The sequence below is a fragment of the Ictalurus punctatus genome, chromosome 9 (assembly GCF_001660625.3).
Source record: "Ictalurus punctatus breed USDA103 chromosome 9, Coco_2.0, whole genome shotgun sequence".
NCBI classification, from domain to species: Eukaryota; Metazoa; Chordata; class Actinopteri; order Siluriformes; family Ictaluridae; genus Ictalurus; species Ictalurus punctatus.
Genome location: NC_030424.2, coordinates 20,730,001 through 20,743,046, shown reverse-complemented (window position 1 = coordinate 20,743,046; position 13,046 = coordinate 20,730,001). Strand labels below are relative to the sequence as shown.

General features: G+C 37.8%; 1 protein-coding gene across 2 annotated transcripts in view; it reads left to right on the top strand.

The window, feature by feature from the left end:
* The first annotated feature begins 9,127 nt into the window (after positions 1-9,127).
* Positions 9,128-13,046, top strand: part of dph6 (diphthamine biosynthesis 6) — a 73,714-nt gene continuing 69,795 nt past the window's right edge. Inside the window, exons 1-3 of one of the 2 annotated variants that reach the window (XR_008396978.1) lie at positions 9,128-9,387; positions 9,639-9,730; positions 9,814-9,998. Coding sequence is in view for 1 of the 2 variants with exons in the window: in XM_017475930.3 (XP_017331419.1) it covers positions 9,359-9,387; positions 9,639-9,730; positions 9,814-9,998 (306 nt within the window). In the remaining variant the exon portion in view is untranslated. The remainder of the gene's footprint in view (positions 9,388-9,638; positions 9,731-9,813; positions 9,999-13,046) is intronic. The other variant, XM_017475930.3, reaches the window with a different exon arrangement.

Sequence of the window (13,046 nt, the reverse complement as noted above, 5' to 3'; positions counted from 1 at the left end):
AACAAGTCTTTTCATCTGAGAAAAAGAAGTTCCAAGATTTACTCTAACTTTTTTATTATTATTTTTTTTAATTTAACAGCATTCCCCATGTTTGCTTTTCTGAGTGCTAAAGATTGGACTGGAATAAAAGAGACTTGTGGGAGCTCTATAACGGCAGAGACATATGCTATGTTCGTGTGGGTACTGAGGAGTTTCCGAACTCTGAATAAATACATTTTTTTTAAATCCATTTGAATGGCCCTCCAAAGTAGTTTCCACTCGGAAAGTCAGAGTTTCATAAGAGCTTTAACTTTTCTGTGATGGCCTTTCAATGAAGTGCCACAAGGAATAGCTATAAGAGTGTGTTCTAATCCTTTAAAGCAGACTTTCAGTGCTATTAATGATGAATTACTATAGGAATATATCTCATACCTCTACTATCAAAATAAATACATCAAACAACAGTCCTGGGCATTGTTAAAAAGGTATGTGAGGGCTTTTTATATCCATAGAGACGCCAAACAAGAGATTACTAAAGATTACTGTAAGCACATGTTTGAGAAACGTCAATAAACACAACTACAGATCACAGCTATCAGTTTTTCATGCATTTATTATGATATACTTGCTTTGTTCAGTTCCTATAAAAAAGCTGTTTTACATTGTGATCCACATATTCAGTATTTCCACATTATTTGTAATAGTAAGATATTAAAAATACATAATTGCATGTTAGATTTTTCCTCAAAATTCCGCATGTCTGTTTCAGGCCAAAATGTGACTGCAGCAATAGAATCCTTCTCTCTGTTCCACTCAGCTAGGTTTCATTCTCATTTTAGGGAGATCCTAAATTAGACTATTTCAGGGGATGTACAGGTGGTTTTCTGGTTGGACATGGAGCACATTAGAGTCGTCTGTAGAAAAACCGAGCTGCAGATGGAGACGGCAGCGAGAGGAAGTGGGCATTAGTCCACACCCCCGCCAAATACCGATTACATCATCCCAGGCAACCCAGACACGCACAAACACTGACACACACAGACCTGGATATGGGGGGTCCATTCTGACAACAGACAAGCTGACTTGGCATCGCACTGGTCGAGGTGCTCCAAGAAAAGCAGAGCAGCCCACGAGAGGGCCGGGGCTTTTGTGTTTGTGGACTGTCACACTTCATCACGAGGGAAAGCTTTAACAGGCCCGGGAAGAGCTTTGAAGCTTGGGGCGGGTGTGTGGGGATCGCCTCTGTGGCTACGTCTGATGTCAGATCCAATATTCTGATTGCGTTCTAATTTCCAGATTAAAATTGTGTTTGTCGGGTGTGAGTTATACCGTCCGCGTATTGAGTTTCACAGGGCAGACGTCCTAATTACAGCATCATACTTCACTTTGTAGGCAAAGGAAAGACAGACCTGGCCAAACAGGTAATACTGGAAGAAGTCAGGAAAGGAGAAATTTGATTATGAATATAGTAGTGCGTGATAAGAAATGGATCAGATCAAGAAGAAAAAGATTCATTATGAAAGTCAAGTAAGCAGCCACATATACAGTACTGTGAAAAAGTATTTCTGATTTATTCTGTTCTTTTTGTGTATATCTCGTACTAAGTTGTTTCAGAAATTGAAACAAAATCTAAAATAAAAACAAAGGCAACCTGAGTAAACACAAAATACAGTTTTTAAATGATAATGTTACTTATTGAAGCATAAAAGTTATCCAGTACCAACTGGGCCTGTATGAAAATGTATTTGCCCCCGTAGTTACTAATTCCCCAAATGTATGAAACTGTATTCATAATGGCATTCAGCGGAACAAGACACAACCAGGCCTGATTACTGCAAACCCTGTTCAGTCAAATCAACACTTAAATAGAACTTTTTCAACAGCATGAAGTTGGTTAAAATGTCTTACACAGTAACACACTATGCCAAAGTTGAAAGAAATTCCAGAAATGATGCTGAAGAAGGTGACTGAAATATATCAGTCTTTGAAGGGTTACAAAGCTATTTCAAAGGCTCTGAGACTCCAAAGAACCACAGTGAGAGCCATTATCTCCAAATGGAAAAAAAACATGGCACAGTAGTGAACCTTCCCAAAAGTGGCCGACCTTTCAAAATTCCTCCAAGAGCACAGCAACTACTCATCCAGGAAGTCACAAAAGCCAAGAACAACATCAAAGGACCTACAGGCGTCTCTTGCATCAATAAAGGTCAGTGTTCATGACTCCACTATCAGAAAGACACTGGACAAAAACGGCATCCCTTCTAACCCAGAAGAACATTGGTTGCAGTTATTGCTGTTAAAGGTGGCACAACCAGATTTTAAGTTTAAAGGGGCAATTAGTTTTTCACAGTGGTGATGGTGTTGGATTTTTTTTTTTTTTTTTTGCTTCAATAAAAAATATAAATAAATAAAAGCTACTGTGTGTTTACTCTGGTTGACTGTTTTATGTTGTATTTCATTTGAATACATAAAACTGTTTAGTATGAGATATACACAAAAACAGAAGAGCTCAGGATGGAGGAAAATACTTTTTCACGAAAGTCATAATCTGACTAATAATAAACTCTTTAAAGACATGGTGCTATTGAACATATTCAACGGTAATATGAATAATTGTTGATATGTTGAATTTTTTTTAAAAGAGATGTTTATTAAGCGTGGGTACCGTGGCTTAGTGGTAGCATGTTTACCTTGCATCTCCAGAGTTGGGGGTTTGATTCCCACTTCCACCCTGTATGTGTGTGGTGCTTGCATGTTTTCCCTGTGCTTTGGGGGTTTTCTTTGGGTACCCCAGTTTCTTCCCCCATTGGCACAGGGTTGGCACCTTGTCCAGGGTATCCCCTGTCTCATGCCCTGTGTCCCCTGGGATAGGCTCCAGACTTCCTGCTACCTTGTGTAGGATGAATGGTATAGAAAATGGATGGATGTTTATTTAACCTTTATTTGGATGGAGTCCCATGTGTGCGTGCTTTTTAACAGTCAGTACATTTTCCACAAAGGGAAAGTCTTCATGATAGATGTTTTTTTCCCATCAAAATGAGAGGCTGGTGAGGACTGTTTCTAGCTGTTATAACAGAAACTAACTTGTTTCGCAGATGTTCCACAACATTAAATGTAACTGTAATTGGATAAAAAGTATGACATGCAGTTCTTTAATTAATAAAAAAACTCATCTTTGACAGCTTCTTGTAGAGAAATACAACACTTCGCCGTTATCGGTAAACTTCGGGCTGGCACGTCACATCACCCTGTAGTGGTTTATTTCTTTCTTACAGTAAACATCATTATCCCTTCACTGTGTAGCACCTAGAAACAGTTCAATCTTTACATCGCTATTATGCACCGCAGAAAAATTTAACTTGGTCATACAGTAAATTCTTGAATACTCTTGAGCCTTAAAAGAATGGAATTATTATTATTATTATTATTTTTGCCAGTGGAAGGCTGAGCAGGACTTTAAATTTTAATCAGGAGAACTTGTTTGCCTTTCCAGGGTTCCACCGATGATGAAGATAAGACCTGGATTAAATGGAAGAGTGCGCCTCTGTGAAACATTCAGGCGCTACATATGGAATTGTATTTGGCAGCTGGGTCAGGTAACGGCTGGCTTGGAGTGTGTGTGCTTTTCTCAAGCTGTTTGGAAATTAAAGGATCTTGTACGTTAATGGACCACATCCCTTTGGCTGTGACTTCACAGAGGGGGAAAAGAAGCCATAATTTGATTCTGGGATTTTGCGAAGTAAAACAAAACCCTTTCAAATCAAGACAATATTTGGAAAATCGCATTTTCTGAGAAGAGTAGCTGTTTGAGAGGCTGTCCAATTTCTGGGTAATGAAAGCATCGTGGACACTTTGATCATGCAATCTATCATCTCCTTTGTTAATAATAAAATGTTAAGTATTGCTAACTTTACATTAGTGAAGACAAGCTCCTGTGAGTGTCTGGATCACCTTTACAGTAAGACCAATGCTGTGTTTATAATCACAGTGAAGCAGGCTATTGTTTATATTTCTGCTCAGTGGTGTATCAGTGATCATTTTCCTTGCTGGGGTTTTGTAGTAAATGATGTTAAAGGACCAGGCTCTGTGCACAGGCTTATTATTTTCCATCATTAGTCCAAGCCACTGAAATGGAGCACAATTTGAACCAGTGCCAGTTCCACTGTTTACATATTTCCTCAAATTTCTAATCAAGATTCAGTTAGCTTGAGACATTAAGGGCCTAGTACTCAATTTACCCAAACCAATTGTTAATTGTCTGTAAAAATGTGTACAGATTCCTGGTTGTGTTGTTCACAAAGGCCTTTTGATGTGGTTAAAACATATAAAGGCCTCATTATATAGTATCCGGCCACAGAACATTAGCCTCGAGGGTCAGCTGCTTGAATTCTGATTGAGGTACTTCCATAGACTTTTAGATCAACTATACTATTAATCTAAGTTATTAGTGTAGTAGTTTAATATGAAATGTAACGTCAACACACACCCCAATATGTTTTATTTGGCATGTTTTAAAGTATGAGTAAACTGAAACCAAGTTTTCAAAATGCACAGTATACATGCACACACACTCTATATACACACCCGTCCAACACTGGGCACCCCACCCACCCACACACGCACACACACACACACACATATATATTCACACACTAATTCACACCTGGGGGCACTTTAGAGCAGCCAACCCACCTCCCGGGATGTAGGAGGAAAACAGAGAACCCAGAGGACACGGGGAGAACATGTGAAACTCCACAGAGACCGAAACCTGAAATCATGACTGAACCACGGACCCTGGAGCTGTGGGTTAAATACTACTCTCTACACCACTGAGTATACAGTGTGCCCACTCAAAATACATCAGTACTCATGCTCATTTCTTATGTTGTGTCTTATATCAAATTCCTACACTCCTACATCAGCTAACAGTCTCACTGCTATCTAATCAGCTAACAATAACTTTATATTGAGGTTTTTTTTTTTTTTGTCTTGTTTACAATTAAATGCACTGGTTGCTGTTACAGTAAAATATGTCTATCCTCTAGACTATCTAAAAGTTATGCAGTATCTGTGCCCATATTCATTTTCTGAGCCTTTACACATAGCTAATTAGCTAATGTAGCTAGCTAATGTTAGTGCACATTGGTCACTGTTAGCAACCTAGCTACAATGCGAGCTAATTTTACCTCAGTCTGTTTTCCACAAGAAAAAAGTGTTAACACACTGTCTTTTACACAATGCTCTGTAATGTAACACTCTTTCACAGTGCTAACTAACTTTACAGCTAACATTACACATAGATAGTTATTCAGCTAATGCAGTTAGCTAACATTAGTATATAATGGTCAAAGTTGGCAACCTAGCTAGCTAATGAAACCTCACTCTCTTTTCCTAACTATCTAAAATTAACCTCGCTCTATTTCCATATTGCTAGCTAATAATACTCATAGCTAGTTAGCTAATTAACTAATTTAGCTAGCTAATTCTAGTGTATATACTATAGGTCACATTTGGCAACCTACCTAGCTAGCTATCTTTATCTTTATCTTACTCTTTTCCATAATGCTGGCTAACATTACCTCTCTCTCTTTTCTGTAATACTCTGTAATTCACCTCACACTCTTTACCGAAATGCTAGCTAACATTCTTTCACTCTGTTTTCCAGAATGCTAGCTAAATTTACCTCACTCACTTCACCATAGTGCTAGCTAACTTTTTCACTCTCTTTTCCGTAATGATACCTAAATTTACTCCACTTTATTTTCCACAGCGTGAGCAAACTTTAACTCACAAAATGCTAGCTTCTTCTTCTTCTTCTTCTTTTTTTTTTTTTTTTAACCTCACTCTATTTTCCAGAATGCCAACTAAATTTACCTCACTATCTTCAATAATCTCCTTCTAATTCCAATATATCTGCACTCAGGAACAGGAACTGTGGGTGTTATAATCCACGCTAAAATGAAAACGAAAACTATAGAAACCCTCCTATAATGTTTAATGGTTTAATGGTTATAATGGGAATTTCATTGGTTTTAATGGTCTTTTATTTATACTGATCATTTGTTGCCTTCAGTTGGTGGTATCTAGTGGATACCATTAATGGCCAATAATGGTTATGGTAATTGTTTTAATGGTTAGCTGATGGTTTGTAATGGTATTTGTAGTGGAAACCATTAGTATTTCTGTGCTGGTTTCTATTGTTTTTTTCAGCAGGGATCTTTTGTCTCACTATTGACTATGGTCTTCTCATGAACACAATTAACATGGTCTTGACTCCAACACTGCTGTATATTGATATGAAAATGAAAAACATACTGTCTTATAATATGCTGAATATTTTGCTACATCTCTGTGTATGTTGTTTCTTGTCTATGGGAGAACTTGCAGGACATAAATACTTCATCACCTTATAAAGGCATTACAAAACCTCGTGATTTATAGTTGTCTTAATTATAGGAGAAAAGTCTGACTCCCAGGAATGACCAGTAAAAGCCTAATCAAAATACAAGTGATTCTTTCCAACTAAATTTCAAACTTTGCGTGAACTATTCGGTGCCATTAGCTGGACTGGAGAGACATCTGGTATTTTAGCGTGCATGGCCTGTTGAGGATAATGTACAGTTGAATCCATCACTGCCTGCTGCACGTTGCTGTTTGCTGAGAAGTCATGGAGCAGGAAGCTGGAGGTTTCCAGGTCACCATCAGCCACATCAATACTGTAACCAAAAGCATCTGAACAGGCTGCAAATTACCTTACAGGTCTGCTCAGTGTTACTGACCACATGAAGAGGTAGAGCAAACTCTGCGCAGTGGAAAGTCAAGATCTGGATTCTGCAGCTTTTTTGAGGTTCAGGAGAGCTTGTGTTTAGGTAAAGCTACAAATGCCACCTTAGTGTGAAGGAAATAGCTGCCTAATGATGTAAATGTGCTTCCAGGAGCTATGAGTAAGTTCTACTGCAATTTTAAGGGAGAGTTTAACTGAAGGACGTTCAGCAGCTAGCACTGTGTTGTGTTGCCAATGCTAATCCATCAATAGTTCACGGGATTAGTTGTATTAAAGTAGCAAAGCAAAAATGATAAATTTTACTGTTGAGTTTAATATAAGAACGTTCAGGATTTAGTGACGTTTGAATAAAAAACAATAAATCAGCATGTTTGTTCTCAGACAGCCCACAATGTTTCACTTTTACATTAATATGGAATGTTGCAAAAACAGAAAAGTGTAAAACTGCTGCAAAAAAGAAACAGCACACTATGTCACACAGTGTTGCTTTTTAATAGAATCTGTATCGGCTGTCCTCTAAAAGGAAGATAAATAGAAAGCCGGTGTATGACGACTCTTTCCTGCCTCTGTGCTCAACCTTGACTGGCCTGCCCTGCTGCTCAATATGTCTGCACCATGATTTCAGGCCTCACTTTGCCATTACACCCAAAGTTTTTGTGTCCTTGTCTGACAAAAATTAGTTTGTGTATCTGTGTAAATCAACTGTTGTATGCGTATGCTCCCTTAAGGGTGCCATTCGATTCCCTGTGCCTTGCCTCCATATTTATGCGCCTCATATTCAGTTCATTGCCTGTGCCGCCGATGCACTATCCATCAAGGGTTTTATTCCCTGTGCGTCTACAAGACGACGTAACACCGTATTGTAAATCGCCGGAATATTGCCACAAATAAAAACAAAATTCTTTACAAGTGCACCTGCAATATGGACAGATTTATTAAATAATAATAATGCTAAATGCTTGGAGATTTGGAGTGTTTTCAGTGATGAAATGTGACGTGAATGGACAAACCATGGAGCATAGTTTTTTTTAGACATTGTATATAATGTAAACTGGTTGTCTGACTAATATACATTGAATACACGCAAGGTAACATTTGAGACATAATTTAAGTAAAAACGCAAAGTAAACCAGGTTCGGTCTAAGACATCATAACCTACAACCTACAAACCATGCAAAGGCACAAAGAGAAAAGTTTTGCAAAAGCATTGTTTCCACCGATCATTAAAACCCTGATCATCACTGTTACAAAGTTTCAAAGAGCACTCAATAAATAAATAAGAACATAAACAACCAAGAGCAGGTAACATTAAGAAAAAGAAACAAATACAGAGGACTGAGAAGATGTCTTTTTCAATTTTGTACACTCCGACAAAATCAGTTGCCTTTGGCCTGCTTAGGGGCACAAGGTGAAGAAAGCACACGAAGGCACTGCAATTATTCTGCTCTGGCACAACAACTGAGAGCAAAAGGAGCATCAAAGGTTTTCCTCTCAGCCACAGCACTCCCTCTGAGGAAAACACTGCCTGTGTGAATAGCACTGGAGAGGCTGCTGCTGCTGCTGCTGCTGCTCATAGGCTCATGTGTGCTATAACTCCACAAGACTCTACAAACTCTGCATCCTTCCCCACAATATGCTGTTGTTGAGATTGGTGTATGTGCATAATTTAGAAACATTTAAGGATTATGGTCATATTAAACACTGTAATATGATGGATGCATTTCCTCAATTTAAACTGATTATAAACCTTAAGTTTTTCATTTCCTAAAATGCCCCAATTAACCAGTTAAATCTATTATTATTATTATTATTATTATTATTATTATTATTATTATTATTATCATGTAGTTAGGTAGTTACAGTCATTATTGTATTAATGCTGGGATGTATATTGGTTTTCCTGACTTTAAAATTATGATAAAAGTTCAGTCATCATTCTGTTTACAAATGTTCCAATTAGACTATCAAATCTATTGAATAAAGCACAATATTTCTTATACATAATAATAGTAATAATAATAATAATAATAATAATAATAGTAAATTTATTTATTTATTTATGATTAAATTGTTATTGTGGTTATTCTTGTTGTTGCTGCTGCTGTTGATGATGTTGCTTGTTTATTTTTATTATAATATTAATTTATTTATTATAGTTATAAAAAAAATTGTTTGTTTACATTTGTTTTATATACATTTATTTAGCCCAATTATTAACCGTAACACGTCCCCAATACATTGTACATATTGTTTTTCTTGTTATCAATATACCGTCCGTATCGTTTTGTTTTTTGAACAGGCACTTCAAAGGGCAGCTTTTTTCAATCGGGGTCCTCTTCCTCTCCCGGAAGAAACGGTTTGCACGTTGTCGACTCCTGTTTACAAATTGGGTTGTATCCCAAATGGTTTCTTATTGGTCATTTCGTACACTAACATAGGGGCGATTTACCCGCTATTTTAAGCGGTATGTAGTGCAGCTATGTAGGGAGCAGGGAGTGGTTTGGGGTTTCGCCTGAGGAACCGGACTCCTTTAATGAAAGTCAGACTCCTTTAATGAAAACGTTATTTTAGTGTTGTTTTGTTTCTTAATGAACAATGAAAATGAAAGTTGTTGCACTGATAAGGTAACGAGGTGTTGCTTTGTCTGCTTACCTTTGTTTATTTTTTTTAAATTCATTGCTCCAAATTAGCAGAACTATCTTATTTATTAATTCTGCTGTCACAAAAGTGTTTACAGTTACTCATAAAAGTGCACGTGTTTACAAATGTAGCACAGCAGCTACACATTCATACGAAGTCACCTAGCATATAAAGCAAAAAGTAATAATAATCATCATTATCATTTATTCATTTCATTCTCTTGTGCTGTTCACAGTGGTGGAAAAGACAGCTGCTACAACATGATGCAGTGTGTTGCTGCAGGACACACTATAGTAGCACTGGCCAATCTCCGACCAGCTCACACAGGTAAGATCAGAAAGCTGAAATCCTTAAATAACTGCTCGTAAAAGTTTTCCAATCAAATTTTCTCCTCACTCTGTGTCACTCAGATGAACTTGACAGCTACATGTATCAGACAGTTGGGCATCAGGCTATTGAGCTGTATGCAGAGGCCATGGATCTGCCACTGTACAGGAGGACCATCGAGGGCTCGAGTGTGGACACAGGCAGAGAATACAGCCCGAATGATGCTGATGAGGTGGAAGACCTGTACCAGCTACTTAAACTTGTAAAGGTAATCCTAGTGAAGGTGCTGTGCAAGTAAAAACTTTTCAGCCTTAAGATCGTTGAGCTGTGAAGCATCAAGCAAATCCCAAGTATTTCAAATCACGTCACGAGTAAACACCTAGATAATCAGCTAAAGTCAGTTCCTAAGTCTTTTGGGCTTAAAGCTTTTCCGCTTTCCAGATGCCATCCAGCTGTTCATTCATATCCACTGCATGCATTGATGCACTCGAGTTTCTTTGAATGTCGCTGAGCATGTTTACAGCCACAAAATAAGATGTCAAGATCAAAAGGTTCACGTACACTTACTTCCACATGTAATGTGACTGCCGGAAATGAGTGTGTTCATGAGGTAGCCGGTAATCAGGTTTCTTTTTCTTCATACTTTATGCACGTTATATTTATACAACCCCCAAAAAATTAGGGTGAAACCTTGACCCGTCAAAACCTCTTTGTGGAATAATTTACTTTCAAATATTTAATGGGTGTTTTGAGTGTTGCGTAGTCTTTTACTGCTTAAGTTAAATACTATATGTTTGCATGTTAATATCTGGTTATATCTGTGCTCAAGCACAAATGTAGAAAGATGAATGATCGCATGCAGTGAATAATCTGATTGTTAGGCAAAAATAAAATTTCAAAATACACTAAACGTTATTGGATTTCTTAAAATATCATAATGGTTTAATCCAATTTAAAATGCTTCCGTATGTTATTTACATGACTACTTAATAATCCTGTGTAAATCAGATAGTTGTCTGATAATTAGTATGCATTAAACACATTTGTTTTTCGTTAAAGACATGAAAGAATACAGGGAGTAACCTTCTATAAGAAAGTTACATGGCTGTAGAAAATTCTTAGCTGTACGTACTGTAGGTACCTATGTGTTACTGCTGTATTTGGTAGTGTTAGGTTCAAGTTTTGATAGTGGCAACATGTAGTTGTCAAGAAGTAAAACAAGGATGTAAAGTTGTCAAGAAGTAAAAATAAGTCAAACAAGGATGTAAAGCTCTCAAGAAGTAAAACAGGGATGTATAGTTCTCAAGAACTAAAACAAGAAGTAAAACAAGGATGTAAAGTTGTCAAGAAGTAAAACAAGGATGTAAAGTTGTCAAGAAGTAAAACAGGGATGTAAAGTTGTCAAGAAGTAAAACAGGGATGTAAAGTTGTCAAGAAGTAAAACAGGGATGTAAAGTTGTCAAGAAGTAAAACAGGGATGTAAAGTTGTCAAGAAGTAAAACAGGGATGTAAAGTTGTCAAGAAGTAAAACAGGGATGTAAAGTTGTCAAGAAGTAAAACAGGGATGTAAAGTTGTCAAGAAGTAAAACAAGGATGTAAAGTTGTCAAGAAGTAAAAAGAAGTAAAACAAGGATGTAAAGTTTTCAAGAAGTAAACCAAGGATGTAAAGTTGTCAAGGAGTAAAACAAGATGTAAAACAAGGATGTAAAGTTGTCAAGAAGTAAAACAAGAATGTAAAGTTGTCAAGAAGTAAAACAAGAAGTAAAACCAGGATGCAGCGGTGAAGGGGGGAAAGCACCTCAGAGTGATAAGCAGCCATATCAAGAGAGACAAATGAAAGGAAAACCCATCCTCAAGTGTGTCAGTAAGGTGTCAGGTCACCATTAGCTGCCAGAACAGATTCAGTTAGCGTGGAATGTCTGGAACTGTATTGAAGGGACAAACATCGGGCTTCTAACTCATCAGTTCACCGTTATCAGCGTTTTGTTTAACATTGTCAGTTGTCTAACAAGTGGCTCCAAAATGTGCTTAATTGGGTTGAGATCTTGTGACTGATCGACGAAACAATATGATTTATATAACAGTATAATATATACATAAAAGCATTGAGTGAGCCCTGTGGATGGGGCGGGGTCATCCAGGCAGAGGCCACTCCCATCAGGATAGAAATGGTTTGTCATAGGATAAAGGACCTTGCCCTTTCCCGCTGTATAAAGAGAAAATGGGGCTGACTTTGTCATCTGCAACAAGATGGTTTTAGCTTGTGCTCTATTCCCTTTTTTATATCAGATGTTTCACCTTCCCCCTTTTCTCTTTTTTGGAAAAGTTTAATAATACAGTTCTTATACAGTTCTATAATATGGCTTCACAATTTTGTTGTAATTTTGTTGTTTTTTTTAAAAATTGCAATATGTTATAAGCATGGTGGCTTAGTGGTTAAGCCACCATGTGTGCTTCCGCCTGTGTGTGTGGAATTTGCAAGTTCTCCCCATGCTATGCGAGTTTCCTCCGGGTTCTCCAGTTTCCTCCCTCAGTCTCAAGACGTGCTGTAGGCTGATTGGCATTTCTGAATTGTCCGTAGTGTGTGAATGTGTGTGTGTGTGTGATTGTGCCCTGTGATGGGTTTTCACCCTGTCAAGGGTGTCTACCACCGTGTGCCCCAAGTTCCCTGGGATAGGCTCCAGACTCCCCCGTGACCCTGTGTAGGATAAACAGTACAGAAGATGGATGGATGTTATTTTTGTCATATAACCCAGTCTTGCTGTCGTGTAAGCACATGTACAAAAAGCAGTAAGAACATCCTGTGAATTTGTTCATGCCAGTGGTTTGATCTGTTCATTTCTGTCTCATCTTCCAAGAGCCTCCTTTTGTACTCTTAATCCTGGTTTGTGGCTCTCACCTTACAATATTTGTTGCTGATCATTTAAAAAAACAAACAAAAAAAAAAAACAGGATATCTGCAAGTGCTCCAAGACTGTGTGGTTCAGCTCATGGGGACTTCACTCATTTTGTTTGCAGTTGGAACTTTTTCCAATCTTCAGCTGTCGAGTTTATGTGAGCCTGTGCCTACTGTAGCCTCAGATTCCTGATCTTGGCTGACAGGAGTGGAACCTGATGTGCTCTTCTGCTATTGTAACCCATCTACTTCAAAGTTTGACATGTTGTAGCTCATCTGCCTCAAGGTTCAACATGTTGTTTGTACTGTGATGCTTTTCTGATCATCACAGTTATAAAGTTTAAGTTACTGTAGCCTTCCTCTTCCTCTTCCGCTCTCATCAACAAGGTGTTTCTACGTGCAAAACTGTTGCTCATCTGA